The sequence below is a fragment of the Spermophilus citellus genome (genome assembly GCF_964194105.1).
Source record: "Spermophilus citellus genome assembly, chromosome: 4".
NCBI classification, from domain to species: Eukaryota; Metazoa; Chordata; class Mammalia; order Rodentia; family Sciuridae; genus Spermophilus; species Spermophilus citellus.
In genome coordinates, this window is record NC_138185.1 from 150,636,171 (window position 1) to 150,659,613 (window position 23,443).

At 47.2% G+C, this 23,443-nt stretch overlaps 1 protein-coding gene across 3 annotated transcripts in view; it reads left to right on the top strand.

The window, feature by feature from the left end:
• SAMD4A (sterile alpha motif domain containing 4A) overlaps positions 1–23,443 on the top strand; it is a 206,588-nt gene that overhangs the window by 179,681 nt on the left and 3,464 nt on the right. For all 3 annotated transcript variants that reach the window (XM_081290934.1, XM_081290933.1, XM_081290935.1), the window contains 5 exons: positions 1,260–1,345; positions 6,360–6,478; positions 10,595–10,796; positions 12,086–12,212; positions 20,542–20,625. In XM_081290934.1, the coding sequence (XP_081147060.1) occupies positions 1,260–1,345; positions 6,360–6,478; positions 10,595–10,796; positions 12,086–12,212; positions 20,542–20,625 (618 nt within the window). The remainder of the gene's footprint in view (positions 1–1,259; positions 1,346–6,359; positions 6,479–10,594; positions 10,797–12,085; positions 12,213–20,541; positions 20,626–23,443) is intronic.

Consider the following 23,443-nt stretch of genomic DNA (forward strand, 5'->3'; position numbering starts at 1 on the left):
CAAATTAAAATGATGAAAATTGAAAATCAACCCCTCTCCCAAGCTCTGCTATCTTCCTCCTGAGCAACAGTCAATGTAAAGTCCAGGGATGTCCTTTCAGAAACTTTATCAACATGTATAAGCATGTGAATGTCCATGTGTACACACACAGGTCTTCTCTTCTGCAACTTGTTTTTTTAAATAGCAAATGCATTGGATGTTTCTATCAATTAAAATAGCACCATTGCATTATTTTTTAAAGATCGTATACTGTTGCACTGTATGCACAAACCATAGTTTGTTTATCAGGGTCTCTCCCTATCAATGAATGAATAGGTTTTTGTTATTACTCACGGTGCTGTACTGAAAACCTATGTAAAAAGATGTGGAATAAATGGAATTCTGTGACAGATCGGTTGGAAAGAGGAAGAAACCAAATAGGATACCCAGTTTTCAATCTTGATCTGCTTGAGTGCCAGATACCCTTGCTTGTCTGACTGACTACTTCTGACCTGCCACTGTGGCTTGAAAATGCCACTTGCAAAGCCAAAGCCCTTGTGGCCTCTAGGATGAGGGCAGAGTGGCCACCATATGTGACCATGAGAAGCCCAGTGCCTGTGTGTATTCTACCTGCAGACTAACTGCTCTGTCTTCACTAGAACTTCCTTGGGCGTGCAGGTAAACCTGTGTGTGTATAAATGCAGGCACCATTTAGAGAAAATAACCCTCCAGCGACTGAGTGGCAGGTTTCCGGCTCCTGTGCACGCCCACACGCCGCCTCGCAGCCTAAAGGAGGTGCCAGACTCTTTCCTCCACAAACACCACTGCCTCTCCACCTGGCAAAGAAGGGTGTGGTTCATTCATAAAACGATAGAGACTGCTCTCCCACAGCATCAGAGGACTTTGAGTGCTTTGAAGCCCCCTCATACAGAGCCACTTGCAAGGACCGAACTCAGGAAACTGCTGTTCTTCCTATCACCGAGTGTGTGTCTCTGAGTGTGTGTCTCCGGCTGATGGCACAAGGCTTAATATAGAATGGTATGACTGGAATTAACCCAAGGGGCTTCTCGGGCGAGGGCTCCAGCAGTGACCAAGCCTTTGACTCCTGTGGAATGAGGAGCCTCCTGGCCTTTTTACGTAAAGCCACGGGCACACATACCTCTCAAGATCTTGGTCGTGAAAGGAAATCAGAGGCAGATCTCTGAGGCTGGAAGGGGGTGTGCATTGTCCTAATCTATCACCATCGTCATTTTCTCCTTCTTCTTCTTCTTCCTTCACAGTGTGCACACAGCTCTTGGTCTCCAGACCTGATGAGGAAAATATAAGCTCCTATTTACAGCTCATAGACAAGTGTCTAATTCATGAGGTGAGTAGTGACTGGTTTCACCAACCTCTTGTCCTCATTGCTTAGAAATTCTTCTCAGAGTTTTCTGTGATATGATTGTTTTAGTCTCCAACAAATTGTTTTGGGGAGGGGTGGATGGTCATTAGTAATAGTTCAGGCAGAACTAGGCGATAGCCACCTCAAACCCAGACACAGCTCTATATTACCATAGATTCACCCCGAATGAGAGCTTTGCTGTCAGGGAAATGCCTGAGAGGACTCCTGACTCCAGAAGAATCCCTGAGTGGCCAAGCCTGGGTAGTTAACACAGAGCCCTGCCTCCTAGCCCTGGGTGTTTTCAAGTCTTTTTAATATTGCGTGTTGAAACATTTTGCCTTTTAGTGCAGGGAAGCTGGGAGAGGGAGAGAGAGAGAGAAAGTATACCAAATAAATAATGGATGTGTGTTTGTATATGTGTGTGGATTGACAGCTGTTTGTTTGGACTGTGGTTTTTATAGGAACTGTATTTGCCATATGTCCTTTGGAAAGAGGACTTAGGCAGCTGAGGCTGTGCCTACCGCACTGTCAGAGTGCAGTTTTCATGTACAGAGCTGGGCAGACTCCTGGGCACGTCTGGGCTGGTGGAAACATAGGGAGGAAGAGTTGGGCCTCAGATCCTGGCATCCAGTGGTTCGTTCCTTGGTCACACACACCCACGCACAAAGAGTTACAGAGACAAGCTCTAGGCTACAGAAAACTCAGAACCAGAGAACCTAGGGTGGTGAGGTCTTTTTTCATTTTGGTGGTTAAACAGCCCCTGAGCCTCCTCACCTCTGCCTGGCAGCATTCAGAACCCAGGAGAAAATGCCCAGCACAGCAGCCTGGCCTGGTCCATTCTCCAATTCCATTCATGCTTCCCACCTACCAGGCTGCCAGACAGGCCTTGGACCATTGAAAGTCTCTCTCTTCAGTTCTCAGGGGCCTCTGCCATGTCCATGATCAGATGCTGCCTACCCTCACATGCAGGTGCACAGTCACTCTCAAACCTCCATCCTCACGGTGCCTTCTCTGGGTAGCGTGAGCTCTTCTGTGCCCCATTCATTCCAGCCAAAGTCCTTTGTCTCAATGTGAGCACCACCATCAGCTGCCTAGGTTGGGAGCTCACACACAAAAACTTCTTTTTCTTTCTTTTTTTCCTCTGCAGTGGTTCCCCCAGAGCAGCCAGGCACTATCTAATGATTGCCAAAGCCTAAAGGGCTTATTTGTATATTTCAGGAAGAGACAAGGCCCATCCCACAGCCCCAACTATTTCCAATTTTACTATTTCCAATCCTGTCACTGCCCTTGTTTTTAGTGAAAAAAAAAATGACAGAAGAAAAGGCAAGATCACATTGAAGGATGTTATAACTCATTCTTTCTATAGAAATTTATTGAGTGCCTAGGCCCTGCCCCTCGCTGGGTGGCTTAGGGTGTGAGGTGAGACAAACAGAAAACAGGTCATCACACACATGTCAATAAAGCCCTTGATAAGATCCTCCCCTCACATCCTGGAGCTCAGAGAGGATGGTAGGCACCTAACCCAGAGCTGAAACCAGGGCTTTTCCTCAGAAGAGCATCTCCACGCTGAAGCCCCCAGGCCAGCTCCAGAGCTGCTGAGGTGAAGACTCAGTAAGACACAGTGACAAGGGCTCAGGCAGAGGTGATGTCTAGAGAGCTCTATGTTGTCTTGGGGAGGAGGACCTTCATGGGTGGGTTTGGGAGGATTTAAACTTCTGAAAAAGCAAACCGGAACTCTGCTTCCTCTCCCACGCCCACCCTCAGCGCTGAGACTTCAAGATATGCCAGGAGGAGGTGCCTTCCACCTCACCTCCAGTTGATGAGCCCATGAGACTAAAATAATGAATCCTCCAGCTGCCTCTTTGAACAACCTGTGAGCCTCCTAATTGGTCTACAGCAGCCCCAAAATGTCGGCCTGAGGCCTCTCACTTTCCTGCCATCCTTCACGTCCTCCCTGGGCACCCTTGACTCTCATTTTTCTTTCCCCCTTTCCTCCCTGGCAGCCCCAAGTGACCCAATGCAAAGAGTGGTCTCATCTGCTGACTGCTTAAAGGGACCTTTCTCCGGTGGGAAGGAAGGAGCTTGTGACACGTCCACTACCCTGAATTCATGTCAGGATGGAGGGGCCTGTGCTGTACTTTGCGAGGGAAAATGTTGTTCAAGGCTCTTTGTTATTATTTTAGTTTGGCTGCTCCTGAGACAGGGCTCCCTTTCACAGCCAGAGCATGCTGTTCCTCAGCCAGCTAAAAGAGGGGAAGGTGCTGACTAAACCTGGAGCCCTCCCTTCCAACTTCCTGGAATAGAAAAGGAAGCACAGGAAATTTTACTTCTGAGAGCACTCTGATTCCTGGATTATGGTTCCACTCTTCTCTGGACTTGCTGTCTTGAAGTGGCTCCAGGAAGATGGGTTCTTGTCCCTTTATGAGCCTTTTCATCCAACACATAGACTGTAGGACACATCACACAGTCATCTTCCTTCAGACAGAATTATGGGTCTGGGCCTGACAGGGACCGGGGACTCGGAACTGGCTGGCTGGTGGTGTCTGGGTAGCCTGTAGGCATGCAATCTTCTCTTCCCTGCCAGACAGAGGCAGCTGCTCCCCAGCCCCACCAGAGATGCCAGTGGAGGGGGTCGTGGTGAGATGTCATGCATCACAGCCCCTAGCAGACGCCCTATAATGGAGCACTACTTTTCAGGCACAGGAACCAGTTTTCAGAAATCCCTGGAGCCAGCCAGGACCTAGCTCTGGCTTGTTGGCTTGATGCTTCCCAGCTGAGAAGACCCAGCCGCACCCTCTACCCAGCCCCGCCAAGGGACTGGCTCCTCTTTGTGCCCCAAATTAAGGGAGCCTGACACCCCCAATAGTGAGTAAGCTGACTTTTCTGTGGAGGAGTAAATCATTCATCTTTTTGGATGCTGTTTGCCACCATGAGAGATGTCATGTACATAATGATATCCTTAGAAGGACATCTATAAAATGGGCCACTTAACTCCTTAGTCACTTGGATGCTCAGGCCAGTTGTCCTTTAGGCTGGCTCTAGACCAGCTCAGTATTGTAGGTTCGAGACTTTGAAGTTGTTTGATTTGTGCTGCTGATGGAGCCTAAAGATCATTGTTGAATGTCAAATGTGAAGAACGTGCATAGACCACCCCAAAGGGTGGGTTATAGCATCTGGGAGCAGCATGTAGTGAATCATTCGAGATATTCTCTGCACTTTCCATATGCTGACTCATTTCATCCTCACAGTGGCCCTTTGAGCAAGGTATCACTACCCTCAGTTTCTGGAAGGAACTTGCAAGGGATTCATGCCCTGCTCATCTACCTCCAGAGCCCTTCTCTGACCCTCTGAGCTAGACTCTCTTCCCCAAGTCACCTTGACCAGCACAGCTGCATCTTGTGTCCTCAACATTTGGCTGAATCAACTGGTCAAAAGCAGATCTATCCCCTCCTTTCAGTAATCCAGCAGAAATGCCTGCGTGTGTGTGTGTGTGTGTGTGTGTGTGTGTGTGTGTTGTGGGACACTCAGTGAGCATCACCCACAAATAAGACACCATAGAAGAGAACCCTGCCCTTCCCTTCTAACCATGTTCCTCTAACTCCAGTGGGGCACCGAGGGCTCAAGTCAGGTAGCCCTCCTTGGTGAATATGCCCCATGGCATCTGGTTAAGATCACCCAGGAGGGAGGGGTTTGCAAGCTGTTTGTCACATTACCATAATGTGAATAACATCTTTTTACTTTTGTCCACAGTTCTCCTGTGTTTAGTTCCTTAAAAGATTAAGCTTCCTCGGGGGGAAAAATAATAAGCTGTCATTTTTTTTCCTTCGTTTAAGGAATCTGTTTCCTTTATGGGGACTTGTCATTTAGTCCGTTACTCTAAGTAATATTTTATTACTACTTAAAGGCTTTCATGCCTTATTGACAAAACAACTTGGGAGTGTTATCTCTATCATCGTTACTGCTGATCAATCAGGATGGAGGGGCCTGTGCTGTACTTTGCGAGGTCAAGTCAGGTGGATTCCCCACCACATGCGTTCTAGGCCACAGTTCCAGGTACTTGAATGGTGTATGTTAAGTAAGGTCTTCGCCATCTAGGACCACCATGTGTCCACGCTCTACCTGCACAATCTCCAGGGAACTTGCTCCAAACTCAAGCTCCCTTGAAAACCTTCCAACTCTATTCAGTGAGGTTCTGGAGTGTGGGAAGGGGCCTAGGAAGCTACATTTGATAGTCTCCTTGGCTGATTTAATATAGTGTGAATTTGAGAGGCCCTGCATTTGGGGACTCATGACACTGGACTGTGGTGAGTGCAAAGACTTTATATAAAAGGACACATGATATAGATACAAATTGTGGGGCCAAAGGCCAAACATCCATACACACTAATTTTACTATGAAAGACTTGAGAGGGCATCATATCTACCTATTTTCCTAAACTATGACCAAGGTTTAGGTGCCCTGGGACTTTCTGTAGGGCATAGAGCCGCTTAACTAGAGATTTCTCAGCAAAGCTCTAAAACGCAGAACATCTATTCCATTCTCTGAAGCCCTACAGATCACTCCAGGGTCACCACACACCATCAAGCAGATTGATTTTTGGAGTGGTTTAGAATTTCCATTGATTATGAAAATGCAGGGAGCCTGCAAAAGCCGGAGTATTCAACAATCAATTTTGCAATTCATTCTTGGTTAATGAGTAGGGTTCAGAGACAAGTCCACACTTCAGAAGGGGAAGATGGTACCACCTGCCAGAAATGCAGCCAAAAATGAGGGTTGTCAACAGCTTAATGCATGGACCTTACCAGGTGCCTCCAATGCCAAATAACTTGAATCTTCAGCACAGGTGGCTCCCAAATTAAACGGTTGTTTGGACCAGGGTGAAAACAGGTGAAGAAAAGGCAACCACAGAGACACTGATGTTTTCTCTTATTAATTGCATGTTTTTCCCTCTAATGTCAGGCTGCGTCACCCATTTAAAAGTCCTGTTTGTTTCTGCAGGCATTCACAGAGACGCAGAAAAAAAGATTGTTGTCATGGAAACAGCAGGTGCAGAAGCTCTTTCGGTCTTTCCCTCGGAAAACCCTCCTAGACATATCAGGATATCGACAGCAAAGAAAGTATGTTGGGATTTCACTCTTTGTGATACACAGTGGTTCCCCGGGGTCCCACGGGCTGCCTCTGTTCCTGGGGCAGGAATATGGCAGGGCGTCACTCCTTCCCTGTGGGGACTTCCAGAGTTCCAAATCGCATTCGTTAAACAGGTGGGGCTGGGAAAAGGCTGTTAGGGAGAGCATTCCCAGAAGAAGAGCTGAATGTGAGCTTTTGTAACTCAATTTACATTGTTAGAATGATATTAGTCTAGACAAGCCTGGGAAGGGAGAGTGGGTACGACTTAATGAATGCCAGCAAAACACAGGTGCTTGATCCACAAAGGGGGTCTAAGAGTACAAAAATGGGCTCTTCTACCAGTACCTTAAGTGGTATGCAATTTTTTTTATCTCCCTTCTAGCTGCAGACAAGCTAATTATAGTTGGTGGCAGGATGAAGAGCCCAAGTGCTAGTCTATTTTGGTCTGAGCTGCAGTCTAATAGTGGAGCAGTACCATTCTTGATTTTTTTTTTCATAATACTTCAGCTTCTTGGATGCAGTTAAAAATAAGCCTGGTTGTGCTTTAGAACCTGTTCCCTTAATATGACTTTAAGTTGAGGAATCCAAAATTGCATATTAAAAGTGAATTGGAATGAAAACTTACAGGAGAAATTAATGGGAGGGGGGAGTGAGTTAATGCGTGAACAATGGTAGGGGCCTCGTTGGGAATTAGGGGAGTGATAATACAAACATCCTGAAAGGAATCGACATTCTATTTACATTCAAAAACATGAACAGATAATGTCTTCCCTTGCAACTAACAGGTTCTGTTAGGTGCACAGGCATCTCATTTCTCAGTGTATATATAGAAGCTCTGTGTTGTTAAAATGCGGGACATTTATTTGCATAAGTGTGCCTTCAAACATCACTGTTTTGTATTATTTAAGGGAGGTAAGGCCAGCTGTAGTTTGCAAAAGTCTTCATGAACTATTTATTTTAAAATGAAAGTGTTATCACATTCCAGCATATAGCACTGTTATTTATTAAACAAACATTTATTTAGCACGTACTATGTGCCAAGTGGTATCCAAGCACTTAAAAATATCAATACATTTCATCCCTGCAACAACCCTATGAGATAGAGCTGCTATTATTAACCCCAATTTACATATGCATTGGTAGGCAGGGGCACTCAGGATTTGGACCAAGCAGGACAGCGCCAGCCCTGGATTAGTGCTCTTCACCACTGCTGAGCCAGGCAACTCTCATGGTCTGAGGCCGATATGCAGAAAGGAGCACTATTGCCAGCTTCCTGGCCCTAAGCCATCTGGGGTTGCCAAGCCCTGCTGGGTTGGGCTAGACCACCTCTGTGCTCTTAAGGATTCCCAGTGACCCAGATGAAACGCAAGGCCTGCTCCTTATCCTCCCTTTTTCTAAGGGCAGCATCTTCTCCCAAGTAAGGGAAAGGAGGCTCCAGACCCTGCCTGCAACTGTAGGCCCCAAGGAAGCAAGATCCAAGAAGACAACTTTCAGAGGTCGAAGTGAAAGATAGGCTCTTTGTTCCTTCTCCCTAAAGTCTCATCCTCTGCCTCTGCCAGCCCTGCTCATCCTTGATCCACATCCTTGATTCTCGGGACAGAGCAGGGGCATTAACCTTAACCATCCAGAGTATTAACTAGCTATTGCTTGGGTTGGAATAATGAAAAGCTTGCCAGGTTGGAGTCCTGATGGTCCTCTTTTTCTTGATTTGATGAAAGAATGAATTCAATCATCAATTGTAGATGGATGTCGCTAAAACCCTGGAAAAATATTTGTTCTCCTAAGTATTTCCTCTGGGATCTTTTTATACTATTAATTTGTTTTGAAGACCTGTTTCTCCAATAATGTGAGGGTAACTGCAGCCCAGCCCCTGCTTGAATTATCACAAATCCCAAATTAATTGCCTCTTATTAATGTTATTTTATCAAAGACTTTTCATGCATTTCAAGGTAATGAAATCAAATTTAGAAAGACAGAGAAGGAGGGGCACAGATGCACAGAGCAGGAGAATAAGAAAGGAAAACTTAGTTTTGTCACTGCATTCTCTCCCCAGAAAGCATGATTATTTCATTAAGCCTAGAGATCTTCAGTAGCCTAAGCATTCAGTTGGCAGCAGCGGCAACCCTGGCTTTGTCATAACCTACTAAGGACACTGTAGCAGGGTCTGAAGAATGACAGTTTAGTCGAATTCTCCCCCATCATCACATCCTACTCCCAGAATGTTCTGGGCTCAGCTCTCCTCTCCCTAACAGCTGAGACCTAATTCTAGGAGTCCCGAGGTCCCTCATTTCTCTGGTGGCTGTCCCATAACAGCATCCTCCGCTGTTATATTGCTCAAGAACAGCCTTGCCTTCCTGGAAACACACATCATTTTAGCAACACTCATTGACTGCTGTGTTTTGCATATGAAATAACTTTCTAAAATCCAACAAAAAAGGAAAGTGAGAAAAAGCTATGCACACTAAATAAGGAAAAATATCATAGCAGAATACTGAATCATCTACCAGGTGGCCAAAATTCTGACTCCAGAAACCAAAGGACTGATTTTCACAAAAACAAACACATGAAAAACCCACTTGATCCTTATTTCCACCTGTCACTTACCTCAGAGTGTCCTCCCTCCACAGAGGGTCTCTATCATGTGAAATTAGTTCTACCTCTCCTGGCCCTAATTTCTTCTTTCAGATAAAAAATTCTGAGCTGATGTTTTTAAAAGGTGGGGAGGGGAGAGATCAAGAACCCCCAAGCATCGTCATCCTCCACATTTAGATGAACTTCTGACCAGAATCTAGAATACTTCCCTTGGCCACAAAAGCCTAGAGGTGGAAACACACAAGTCTGGAATTCTCTTCCCTGCCCCATCTATCCCTAGGAAAATTTGGAATTCTAGAGTGAAGAGAAACATTTTCTGAGATCTGTTGTGCTGCAGACTCAGAAGACCCTTCCTCCTACACACACACACACACACACACACACACACACACACTTCCACACACAGCTCTCTTGCTCAGGAAATGACTCTTTGGTGGCCCCCCTCCTCCACCAGCTAACCTAAGTCAAGCCTGTCTTTGGAGTCCCCTCACAGGCTTGGTACAAACTCCCCAGTATAGCTGGACATGCAAGTCTACTCCATCTAGTGGTCTTTGGAGATAATGCATCTCTGCTAAACCATAGAGAACGACTTAGGCTGACTCTCTTGGAAAGAATGTGCTGGTTCTTGAAACCCTGCTGGCTGCTGTGTAACCTCCCAGAATCTGAGGCATGGTGGCAAAAATGAGTTCTTCAGCGCTGAGCTCACCCGGCCCAGCCGGAGCGGCCTCCTGCGTGGACTAAGGAGAAGCCTGGAGCCTCTGGGTTGCAAGGCCCACACCACAAGGAGGGCCTATGGCACGTGGGTGTCCTATATCCAGGGCACTTAGACACATTGTCATCTCATATTCCTACTCTCAACCTAGGAGTTCTTCCCCTTCTGTCATTGGGACAAGCATGATGGCAGAGACTCATTCCTTCAACCAGCATTTCCAATGGCAGAAGCTGATACGGTCACTTCTCAATCATGAGGATTGAGAAGCACAGGCACTTTTTTCTCATAGAGCTTACAACTCAGCAGGGCTCACAGGCCTCCCTTGAACTTCAAGTCTGCTGCAGAGAGAGCAAGATGGAAAATGGACCATAGTATGATGGAAGGAGTTTTGGTACTGGTTTTGCCACTTTCTTGCACTGTGGCCTTTTGAAAGGCACTGTGCCCTTGTCCACAGCACCAGACATTGGAGGAGACCTGCTTGGAAGGAGCAGGACAGTGCCTAGTTCAGCCATCCCGGCTCATACTCCAGCACTGCCCCCTGCTGGTTCTGTGGCCCTTACAAAATGAAGCTCCATACCTCTGGCTGTAAAGGGATAGTGACCTACTTTTAAGGTTGCGGTGAGGCTTGTAGAGCCATGTATGAGTGCCAGGACAGGTCATGTGCTATCACCCTAGACCCTCACCAGCACAGAGCCCCCCACAGACCTCTTACCTATCAAAATGTGAGCAGACCCCTGGTAGCCTGAGATTAGGAAGGCTGAAGAATGATTGATAGTCTCCTGGTTCTTTTTCCTTGTTCTAGTCGCGGCTTTGGGCAGTCCAACTCCCTCCCTACGGCTGGCTCTGTGGGCGGTGGAATGGGCAGACGGAACCCACGCCAGTACCAGATCCCCTCTCGGAATGTCCCTTCTGCCCGCCTAGGCCTCTTGGGCACCAGTGGATTCGTCAGCTCCAACCAGCGCCACACCGCAGCCAACCCTACCATCATGAAACAAGGAAGACAGGTTTGCCTGCCCCGGGGAGTAGGGAGGTGGGCTAGGCTCAGAGCCGGAGACTTCAGGACTTCCCTCCAGATGATCCAGGGTCGGGAGAGAGGTCCAGGAGCTAAGCTGAGGGATGATTAAGCCCATGCCACCCAGGCAACCAGCACTATTCAGGTTATTTCTCTGGGAGACAGAGCAACCCCATGGCCGAGCTAGAGATGCCCTGTATACTGTAGCCTCAGGAACCCTGCAGATGAGGGCCTTTAGAGAGATGTGCCCCAACTAATTCTTCTTTACCTTAATCCTTGGCCCACTCCAACAGATCTGTCACCTCTCAGGTCCAGGTTCCAGAGGACCCTGAACATTTAAGGAGCTTTCTCTACCTTTTTATGTGTGACAAACAGCTCCTTTGTCATGGCCCCAGTTGTGATGGAGATTTCACAGATTAACTCTGAGAGAGGCTGTTGGCAAGAGAGTGGACACATTCCCAGATGGTGAAGGCCAGGTTGCTCAGAGGTCCTTGCTGTGTGATCTAGAACTCACCTGTCCCGTAGCCCTGCCCTTACTTTCTGCCTGTGACCCCAGTCCTGTGAGGGCTCTGCAGGTTGGCACTGAGATTGGAGAGAGACAAGCAGGTCTGAGGCTCTGAGTTCTCATGTGAAACTAAGGGGTAAGCGATTGGCTTAAAAATAGGAAAACCACTCTAGGAGAGATGGGTGGATTCCCTCTCAAAGAGAATCAGTCCAGGGTCTGAGAAATCCCCATTTTGTCACCATTGTCCCCACCCCCCTGATCAAGGGGATATCACTGCCCAAATACACAAAGCTGAGTTGGGCCAGTGCATTGCCAGCTGAGAGGTTCTTTTTTTTTTCTCCCACTCACTGTGGAGTAAATTGTAAGTAACTCAAAAGGAAAAAATCAAAGGAAAGCCTGAAATAGTTTGTACTCTTTGTTGCAAACATTTATAGAACTCCCCCAGTTCCTAGGAAAGTGGCAGGAAAAAGCAACACATGGAGTAAAAAAAAAAAAAAAAAAAAAAAAGTTTTGGAGATAGTGAGGGAGAGAGGTGGCCAGATTAAGCAGAAGCTTAGAGCCAGGCCTGGGAGTGAGCAAGTGGGGAAATACAATGAATGGAACTTACACCCTCTCCCTGTGAATGTGCAGGTGGCCAGGCTGCCTGCCAGCTCTCCTCCAGAACTTAGGAGAGTTCTCCTGGGACATTTGCCTCCTGAATTCTGCCTGGGGCTCTGCTACCCCTCTCTTCCCCAGAGTGTCTAGACTAACAGGCCCTGCTTTGCCTTTCTCTCTAGAACCTCTGGTTCGCCAACCCCGGTGGCAGCAACAGCATGCCCAGCCGCACCCACAGCTCCGTCCAAAGGACCCGCTCGCTGCCTGTCCACACTTCTCCACAGAACATGCTGATGTTCCAGCAGCCAGGTAGGGCTGGGCCCTTGATCTCTCACTTCCTTCCCCCCTTGACACAGGGCGGGGGCCAGGATGCCAGAATAGATGCCCCATGCACTCAGCTGGAAAGGGCTTAGCCTCGACTGTCACCACGCATTCTGAGCTTGTGGAAGTCTTTCCTTTTTTAAACTGTGCCTTGCCAGCAGGAAGAGCGGCTGCTTGGCCGGGAGCCAGCACATGGAGCCCCAGAGTCACTTGCAATCTGACGGGGATATTTTTGATACTATTCATATTTCTAGATTGATTAAGCCAGAGATATCACTGGAGGGGGTGTGTGTGTGTGTGTGTGTGTGTGTGTGCGTGTGTGTAAAGTGAGAGTGAAACAGAAAACTCCATCGTATTGAACTGGTTCAGGATTGCCTTGATGAGAAGTATTTTTCCATTAACTTGGTTAAAGAACATGACTTGGTCCATTTCAGGCTGGTTCAACTGAATCATCACGCCTCCTGAAACAAGGTAGCCAGAATGATACAAATCCAACAGTTCCTTGAACCCTTTCTCCTTGTAAGCTGTCCCCTCTTATGAGACAAGCAATCCATAAACCTATCTAGATGTCCCCCACCCCGGCATACCTGTAGGAAAACGCCACCCTAGGCAGTAGAAGTGCTTTTGCATGGCAGGTCCCATGAGAGTCCAAGAAAGGGAAGTGTCTGTGGCCCCAACTGGGCAAGGAAGCTTCTTGAAAATGGAGCGGAGCCTCAGGGGACAGAGGGTGAAGAGGTAGAAAGAGCAGGCAGAATAGCAGGCAGGAGCAAGACTGCACAGGTACAGTGTCACTGCGGGCCCAGAAGCCCTGGCTAGGCTGAAGGATCTGGCTAGAGTAGCAGCAAGCAGACCGAGACAGCTGTAGATTATAGTCCTGATGGGAGGTATGGGGACAACTTTGAATATAAGCTGAAAAGCACAGAATCTGGCCCATCTCAATAGGGAATTCATGGGAGATTTTTAAAAAATTATTTATTCTAATTTTTTATATATGACGGCAGAATGCAATTCAATAAATATTACACATATAGAGCACAATTTTCATATCTCTGGTTGTACACAAAGTATATTCACACCATTTGGATCTTCATACATGTACTTAGGGTAATGATGTCCATTTCATGCCACCAACTTTCCTTCCCCCATGCCCCCTTCCATCCCCTCCCTCCATTCTAAAGTTCCTCCATTCCTCCCATGCTCCCCACCAATGCCCAATATGAGTCAGCATCCTCATATCAGAGAAAACATTCAGCCTTTGTTTTTTTGGGATTGGCTTACTTCACTTAGTATAATATTCTCCAACTCCATCCATGTACCTGCAAATGCCATGATTTTTCTCTTTTAATACTGAGTAATATTTAATGCTGAGTGTACATATACCACACTTTCCCTATCCATTCATCTACTGAAGGGCATCTGGATTGGTTCCACAATTTAGATATTATGCTGCTATAAACATTGATGTGGCTGCATTACTGTAGTGTGCTGTTTAAAGTCCTTTGGCTACAAACTGAGGAGAGGGATAGCTGGGTCAGATGTTATTTCCATTCAGATTCCAAGGAATCTCCATACTGCTTTCCAGAACGGCGGCACCAATTTGTAGTCCCACCAGAAATGTATGAACGTGCCTTTTCTTTTCCCCCTTTTCTTCGCCAACATTTATTGTCGTTTGTATTCTTAATAGCTGCCATTCTGACTGGAGTGAGATGAAATCTTGGGGTATTTTTTTTTTATTTCTCTAATTGCTAGAGATGGGAGATTTTTGAATTCTGGTTCAGGCAGGAATGTATAAACGGGGAAGCAGGCTAGTGGTGAGCTGGTTGGGAGGATGTTGGAGAGATTCCACCCCAGAAAAAGGCATGTCAGGAAAGGAAGCAACAACCACGTTGCTATAAAAATTGCTCCTTGACTTCTAAAACTCATTTGCTCACTCTTGCTTAAAACTCCTCCCCACCCTCCCCTTCTTTATTTTTCTATTACAACACTTGTAGGCATTTTAGGAGGGTTGTGGACGCCTTCCCTCTGGGTCATTTAGGCCAATGCTGTGTTCTCATGCAGAATTTTGTATAATTCATTCTCAGTAACATTGAATCTGGGCCAGGTGGGTGGCACATGCCATAATCCTAGCTCCTCAGGAGGCCGAGGCAGGAAGATCACAAGGTCAAAGCCAGTCTGTACAACCTAGCAAGACCCAAAACTCAACATAAAATTTTAAAAAGAGGCTGGGCATGTAGCTCATGGTACCAGTGCTTGCCTCGCAGACACAAGACCAGGGTTCAATTCCCAAGCACCACAAAAGAAGAAGAAGAAGAGGAGGAGGAGGAGGAGGAGGAGGAGGGGGAGGAGGAGGAGGAGGAGGGGGGAGGAGGAGGAGGGGGGGGAAGAGAAGGAGGAGGAGGAGGGGAGGAGGAGGAGGAGGAGAAGGAGGAGGAAAATCTGGACGAATTTAAAGATATCCTGGACATGAGCAGATCTTTAATTTTGAATGAACACCTTACCCTGCCTCAATCCCAGTGGTCAACCTAGCTGTCCTTCAGCCTCATGGAGTCCTAGCAGAGATGACTGATCTTCAATCCTTAATGCTCTATGGCCTTCTCAATTTTTTCTTCACCTGTTCTTTCCTTCCTGCCTCATTTTGCCTAGTCTCCAGTCCCCCCTCCTCTTTATTCTTGGTGTACTTTCCCCATCTTAATTGGGAAGACCAGGCCCAAACAGTCTACTTCCTGAGAGGAGTCCCATCCCTGAGCACTTTGGGTCTGTTAATATGGTTTCTGGGCTGGACCTTTGTTTCTCCTGCACTGTTTAAGAGCAATGCCATGTTCAGGGAGAACCATGAATTTATGATCATTTCACCCTTTTCACACAAAGTCTCTTGTTCTCATAGTTAAATAATCAAATAATACAGGACTTATGAGGAAAGTATCCCTTCCCCTACCTGTCCCATAGTCCCATATTCCAGAGGCAATCATATAGACCAGTTTGTCTTCAGTTTTCCTTCAAAGTAGTAATCTGAAAGTCTCTAAATAAATTTGCTTTGCATACTGGACTTAGAACTTTGGAGCCCTTGAGGTTTCTTTTTTTAAAAAAAATTATCCCTTTCTCAAGCATTATAAGCCCACATCCAGCCAGGCCTTCATGAACTACAGCATTTCTAATAATGGCCAAAAAATGGGAACAAAGCTACTGCAAATTTCAAATAAACTGGTGAGCACTCCACGGAGCCACTCCAAGTTCTGCCCCACACACTCAGCACCATGCTAGGTGGCAGCTTCTGGGATGTGGCCATGAAGGATGAGGCAGGACATGGCCAGGACCCAGAATCCCTCACTGAAGGGAAAAGAGGCTGCAGAAAGTCTCTGCAAATAGCAGTGCCTCCTCAGCCTTTGCTCCAAATACATCCTGTGCCCTTGCCAATCAAACCAGTGTTGTCAAGACAGCTTTTCCTGCATCCTGAGCAGGAGCCTCCACAGATACTAACCACTAGGCCAGGCCCAAACAAAGCTCATCATAGAGAGATGGGCCCTTCCCCACAAAGCAGCTTGACCCAGTTAACTATAGAGACTTCTGGGAGCTTGTGGCTAGGTGCTAGGACCAGAAACTACAAGTGTCATATCAGAGGCTGGGGATGTAGCTCAGTGTTTTCCTAGCATGCATGAGGCCCTGGGTTTGATGCCCAGCATTGTGAAGGAAAAAAAGAAAAAGAAAAAAAGAAATGCCTTATCAGGACATTGGAAATCAGGAAAACAAGAATGTAGCTCTTATTGTTACACTAACAGAAGTAACAGTGAACACAAAATGAAATAAAGACACATAACAACCCAAAATTCAATACTGGAAAAACTGCTTTAAGGAGGTAGTGTTTTCCTCCTGGCCCTGAGATGTCTTCAAGGCATCTATTTTAAACCACTTGGGCAAATCATGTAGCATACAGTGCATTCTAAGGAAGACTGGATTCTATAAACTTAAAAGTAATTCCACTAGTGTGGAAGATTTAAAATATCTCCAAAGAATAACACAGAAGACTGGGGACTAGAACCGGCCCCCAGCTGTGTTTCAAGGATCAGTTGTCCTGCTTGGATTTGTGTTGTAAGGCACTTCCTTCTTTCCTGGCTCCACATTATTCAAGGATCCCTTGGAGATCATCTCAGCTGACTTTTTGCTTTCTCCCCACCTGGAAAGGCTTCAGGTGTTTCCCAGGACTGACCAGGAGAGCTATCAGGGTTACTGCCTCTCACTGTCCTCTGGGATGAGTAAGAAACACCAAGCTGGACCTCCCCGAGTGAGGAGGACAAGATCCGAGACACTCACCAAAGGGGATGCAAGCTTGACAAAAGGGTGACTTCCAGAGAATGCCACGTTCCTCGCAAAGGCCGGGTACTTTCCCATCTGGAAAATTTGTTTGGAACTTGTTTGGAGGCTGATCCTTTATTTTAGAAGCAGCTCTGGTCCTGCTGACCCAGACTCAGTTGCCCTTGGGATCCAGTCAAAGAGGATGTTGGAGTGACTCTAGCACGGTGCTCAGAGACCATGGAGGCAGGCTCCTTGACCCAGGGGGACTGATGAGAAAAGTACAGAGAGACCCAGAGAAGGCTTCAAAGCAAAAATATCAGAAGGGAAGATTGGTCTGCCTCACAGGGCTGCATCCTGGAAATCTCACCCTTTCCTTGCACAGAACCACATGCAAAAAAAAAAAAAAAAAAAAAAAAAAAAAAAAAAAAAAAAAAAAAAGTAGGGTTCTAAAGATTTTTCCACAAAACAACCAGCCTATTGCTTATTCTAAAGTTCTAGATAAATTGGCTTCTTACACTCAGCCTCAGTGCCTTGAAGAGAACAATGCAGAATTGCACAGTAGGTGCCATGGACATAACACTCAGCCCAAGGGCGGCCAGTGTCTGCCAAGGACAAGCCTCATATGCTCTTCAAATTGATTCCACAGCAGCACCTCTTAGGGAGGGGGAGCTATTCCCTTCCAGCCTCCTCTTGACCCTGGGCCTTGAAACCAGGGGACTTCTGAAAAGGGACAATTAAGTTTCCATGACCTTGACCCTAAGAATCCTCACTAAATCCTAGAATGTTCTAATGGTCAGGAAAAGAATACCTAATATGGGTTGAATGTCCCTTATCCAAAAGTACTTGGGACCAGAGATCTCAAAGTTTTTTTTTGATTTTTAGAATATTTGCACAGACTTTATCAATTAAACATTTCATCTGAAAAATCTAAAATCTGAAGTGCTCCAAAATCAAACTTTTGGAGCATCATGTCAGCATAGAGTTTCAGATTTCAGATTCTGGATTTTTAGATGAGGCTGCTAAGCCTATACTTAGAGATGTCACCTAAGCTAAAGAAATCGACCTATTTTGGACAACAGCAAAGACAGCTCAGTCAGGAGGCACCTTTCCCTTTTGCCTTACCAAGGACCTGCAGCGATGTCTGCCAGGGTCTGGATAACTAAGAGAAGCCCTCAGGTTTGCAGGAGCCATAGCAGAGGCAGCCTGGTGGTTTATGTGGGCCAGGAACTGCCCAAATGCCTCTCTAGGGCTTTGTGGAGGGTTCTGTCCCTCAAGCCACAAATCACTGAGGGTTTCTAGTATGAAATGGAAGTTGTCATCTATCCAACTAGTCTTCCTTTGTCTTAAGTGTATGGCAAGAAGCCAGGGATCTGTTTTTATCAAATACACAATTAAAAAGTCACACTATTAGGAAACTCTGCAGTGTGAACATATGGGCTTCTCCCAAGACTTAGAATTTTTAAGAGCCACCCTGAGAGTAGTGAGGTCACAGCTCTCTAGCGCGTCAGCATGAAGAGCCGGAGGTGAGAGAGCAAGAATACCAACTCCCCACTGAAAAGAGCAGCCACGGAGGTTTGGAGATGCTGGAGCAGAGAGCCCTGCATTTCTCAGCCCCCTTTTTGGAACATTCAGTCCCAGGCTTGGAAAATGGCATTTTGCTGCATGTTGGCAAGAAATCCTGCAGCTGAGACGCTCCTCTCCAAATGTCGAGCATCTTTATTTATCCAAATCTCTCCACAGTGTTTGTTTAAAGGGGAGCACTAGAGAGTAAACTAAATCTTACAATGAGCATATGGATGGCTATAATTGCTGAGGTTTGTTTTTTTTTTCTTATTTGCTAACTAGCTATATATAAAATTGTGTTTCTATTTTATAGATTTCACACCCTGAAGACTGCTAATTTTTGCATGCATATGATTTTCACATGAATGGATGAAAATACAAAAATATTCTTCCCTCTGGGATTATCTAATTGCCCCAGCCCTGCTCTTCGCAGCAACTAGTGGGTGGGGCAAGAGATACTCCTGCCATTTTTTTCTGGCTCCCAACTTCCCTGGAAGCTCAGTTGGCCTCCATCCACTCAGGAATTGGCCCAGTTGTCTTCCAAACCCATCCATGCTGGAACTCATGGCAGACAGAACACGGTCTGCTCCCCAGGGCTTCTCATATCGATCCATTTTGCCAGCCTCCTCTCTGAGAATTTTAAATAACGGAAACGACATCTGCCTCTGAATTAGCTGGTAATGGGAAACACAAATTGCGAAAGATCTTAATATATAGTTAATCAAAGAAAACAAATACTTTGGTTTGGCCACTGGTTTGAACTTCCTATCCCACCAAACCGCCAACCTCAGTGGGATCCTTTTCTCCCCCTCTGGTCCCATGTGCCCCCTGGTGGACAAATGAAGGAGCCAGGAAATGCCCTGAAATTTGGACCCCAGGATGCTTTTTCTTTCCCACTTTAGAACTAAAGGACCAAGAAAGGGATCAGTTTCCCAGCTCACATAGGAAATTTGTGACAGTGTTGAGACTTCTTAATCACTTGGAACATACCGCATGCCAACAACCCTTCTGGGACTTTTTTGGTACTTGGGATTGAACTCAGGGGCACTCAACCACTGAGCCACGTCCTCAGCCCTATTTTGTATTTTATTTAGAGACAGGGTCTAACTGAGTGGCTTAGCGCCTTGCCATTTGCTGAGGCTGGCTTTGAACTCACGATCCTCCTGCCTCCGTCTCCTGAGTCGCTGGGATCCTTCTATTTCTTAATGCATGGTTTTCACCAACCAGCAGACATGTATGAATTGTGCAGAAGCCAGGGATGGGTATATGGGGATGGAGAGAGACAGGAAAGTATTATGGCTGTTGCAAGATTCCCCCAGGTAGTTAAAAACACTCAAGGACCCTGCAGGATGAGGAACAGGAAGGTACTGACAGTGGGTCCCTAGCCAGAAAGAGGAGGAGGTTCTCCCACTCGGGAGAGGTAAGCTCCAAGCCTGGGGAGATGGAGAGGGTCCAGATGTTAGAGAAGTGGGAGTTGATCCCTTAGTGCCCTTGGAGTAGGCATCTCAGCCCTTCCTGCTAAAGTGTATTTGAGGCTGAGTATGATGACAGCCACCCATAGTCACTGTGGCAGGCAGGAGGGCATTGACTCTGGAGTCAGACACGGGTCCTGTCCCAGCTCCATGTTAGCCAACTAGCCCTGATGGATAAGTGGTTCAGCCTCTCAGAGGCCCACTTGGGAACTGGGCTTTGTTGGGCAGTTCCTTTGTTGGGCAGGAGCTGGCATCTCAGAAGCACCTGGCACTCAGAAGAGGTACTCATAAGGTTGGAAGTAAGGCTCCTACTCTGCTCCTCCTAAGAAAGCAGGGGGAAGGGCTAAGTCCTGCTCTGATGACCCAAGCATTCTACTGGGGAAGGCAGAAGGAAAATCCATAATATGTCTGAGGTTGGTGGAGGCTACAAAGAAGAAAAAGCAGGAGAAAATGGGTAGTGTGGCAGGGGAAGGTTCTCTGTCTCTTGATAAAGTCCCTTCTGAGCCCAAGCTATGAAGGCAGGGAGAGAATGAGCCATGAGGATCTGTGAACTGGGATTCCAGGCAGAGGGAACACAGTGCAAAGGCCCTGGGGTCGAAAGAGATTGGGATGGAGCAAAAGGAAGGGGAGAGTTTATGAGGACAGGGAGGTAACTAGAGACTAGATCATGTGGGGCCTTGCAGGCCATAGTTTGGCTCTTACTCTGATAGGAAGCCGCTGGAGGGGTCTGAGAGGAGTGATAGACTATGACTCTGACCAGCTATTTTTAGCCACCAGTTTTCTTCCAGCTGCCTGTGTCTGCAGTGGCCTCTGTGTCTATCAGCTCAGAGGTTGGTGGAACCTGAATGTAACGTGCCCTTCATGTTGGCCATGAAGGTCCCCAAGTCCTCCCTGGGAGGCACACCAGAGTCTCCTCCTGGCATGTGGCATCATGCATACTTTCTCCTTGTCCTTAATGTCTCTGTCACCAACATAACCCTTTGTCCTTGCAGAATTCCAGCTTCCTGTGACTGAACCTGACATCAACAACAGGCTGGAGTCCTTGTGCCTCAGTATGACCGAGCATGCCCTGGGAGGTGAGTGTCCTCCCTTCCTGTCCTCCTCACTATGTACCGGGATGACTGTGGCCATCTGCCATCTGCACTCTGGCAGCAGCTCTGGGGAAGGGGACAAGGAGAGTTGGCAGGAAATGGGGAGAAAGCAGCCTTGACATGCTATTGGACCCTCATCTGGCCGCACCCGCCACGTGGCCTACCATGCTCCGCTCCCCTCCCTTCCTGGGAGGTGAGTCAGGGCCCTGGAAACCAAATAGACCAAAGCCAGCCCCCAGAGGCTCCTCCCCCAGGACACATTGAAACCCATCACAACAGTTGTCCCAGCCAGACTCAGGGAGGAGTCAGGCACACACGATGTGGCTTCTAGCAGGAACATCCCCCACAGCACTGGATGCTTTCCTTCTCGGCACTGGATCCCCCAGTCTGGGCCAAGCATATCCCAACGTGCTCTAAAAATAGAAGTTTTGAAACAAAGATCCCTGCTTGCTTTTATATCCCCCAGTTGAAAAGGGCTTGCATGACTCCTGGAGCTCCAAGCAATCTGAGCTGTCCTTCACCGAGTGACAGGGATGGCTTGGGTGTCCACAGCCAAGATGGAAGCATAGGCTGCAGGGTGCAGTCCTGGTACCATGAGGCACTCCCCGAGGCAGCGGTGCTTCCCCATGGGTTTGGCCCGCAGCCTACCTCCTCATAGCTGTCCAGGAGGCCCTGGCACCCTCCTGGTACCAAGCAAGCACCTTTCTGTGGATCTGCATATTTGTGGATTGCTGGCAGGCCAAGGAGAGGAAATGTCCACCCCCTTCTGCCACCCTCCTGAGAGTCTCTAGGTCACAGAGATGCTGAAAGGCCACCCATGGGACTTCCCCATAGCCTTGCGCAGCCTAGATATGCTTACCTCACCCAGAGATGGGCTGTCCACACACCTAGAGGCTCCGTGGTTGTCCCCTAGCTGCAGTAGGCCCAAAGGCTGCTGTTAGCTACAAACAGCAAACCCACTCTTGTCTTGACACCAAATGTAAAACAGACAAATGCTCTGTATGGAGCAAAATGCAGGCCTGGGACTACACCCACCTGACCTGGGTACCGGGACCACTGTGACCTCACAGGGCTTCAGACAAAACAGGTGGTGAAAAGGCCCAACTCCTTCTGTGACCTCCTCTCGAGTTCCATGGAACCCTATTTACAAATCACTGCTCTCTCCTTGGCTGCTCAGATCCTAGAAGTTTCAAAGCCTCATGGGGTCATCCCTAGTACACCCCCCACAGGAGGTGCCATCAGCTTCTCTCTGCCTTACTAAGGAGTCAGCAGCCCCTAGTGAGTAATGGGAAATCACCAAAGTTCATCAACAGACGAATCTGGACCAATAAGATGCAGCATGGCCATACAATGGAAAGAAGTACTGATTCATGCCATGGCAAGGATGGACCTTGAAAACTTGACACTGGGTGCAACAAGCCAGACCTGAGTGAAGGAAGGCCACTGACTATATGACTCCATATATATGAAATGTCCTGGATAGGCTGCTACATGGGGACCGAGAGAAGAGTGTTGCCATCAGCTGTGGGGAAGTGGGAATTTGAGAGCCACTGCTAATGGGTACCAGATATCTTTGTGGGTAATGGGAATTAGATAGTAGTGATGGTCACATAACTTTGTGACTACACTAAAAACCAAGGGAATATAACCTTTAAAAGGGTGAAATTTACAATATGCAAATTAACTCAGATTTTTTTAAAGGATTTTGGGGGGGAGTTTTTTTGTTTGTTTTATTTTAAAGGAAGTAGTGAGGGCATCCATGAGGCCAGAGTTAGGACAGCCAATGGTGAGCAAGTCTGCCAAGCAGGGCCCTACTGGAGCTCTCCACTGGGAAGCCTCCAGACCCTGGGTGGTCAGGCAGGATCAGCCCATTGCTCTCCTGCCCCACATGGCTGACAGGTGAGGAGCCCGGCTCCATCTTTTAATGCCTTTGAGTTAGCAAAGAGAACTGACCTTTTCCCTAGAATTGGATGTATCTCAAACACCTGCATTTTTGGAAGGTATTTTTTTTTTTTTTTTTTTGGTACTGGGGATTGGAACCAAGGGCACTTACCTCTGAGCTACCACCCCAGCACTTTTACTTGTTATTTTGAGATAAGGCCTTGCTGAGTTGCTTAGGACCTCTCTAAGATGCTGAAGCTGGCCTCAAACTCATGATCCTCCTACCTCAGCCTCCTGAGTCGCTAAGATTACAGGCAGTGCCACTGCACCCAGCCCCAAATGGTCTTTTCTTAAAGGGGGGTTTTCATTGAAAATATTTCCTTTTTTAGGAAATCCTTTCCTTTCCATAATTCCATTTTTACAGAATACCTCTCTGAACTGATGAGTTTTTGCTAATGTTTTCATCTTGTTAATTGATGAAAACTTTTTTATTGCTGTGTTTTTTCCCAATAAATCTCCTCTGGTGGGAAGCCTTGTAAGCAGTTTCCTGAACAGAGGATGCAAATTAAGTTCAGGGTGGCCTAGCTGGGCACACTGGCAATGTGTCCTCCCACTATGACAGCATCCCTCTGCTGGCTGGCCCCTGCCAGGTGCCAGGGGAGATGACCTTGATGGGGACAGAATGCCAACAAATGAAGTCATTTCACTGGAAGACAAGTGACAAGGGAGAGGAAAGCAGAATAAAAGAGGTACCCCCTACTTGTGACTCAGGAATAGAGAAGGAGGGTGTCAAGTTCCTGAGACCCCATATCCCAGAAAGGCCACTCTAGCATGACAGGTCCATAGGCCCCAGGGGCCCATCCTTTCATGCTGACATCTCTGGTCTCCATGGTCTCCTCCAGGAGTTGCTGCCCTCCTGCTG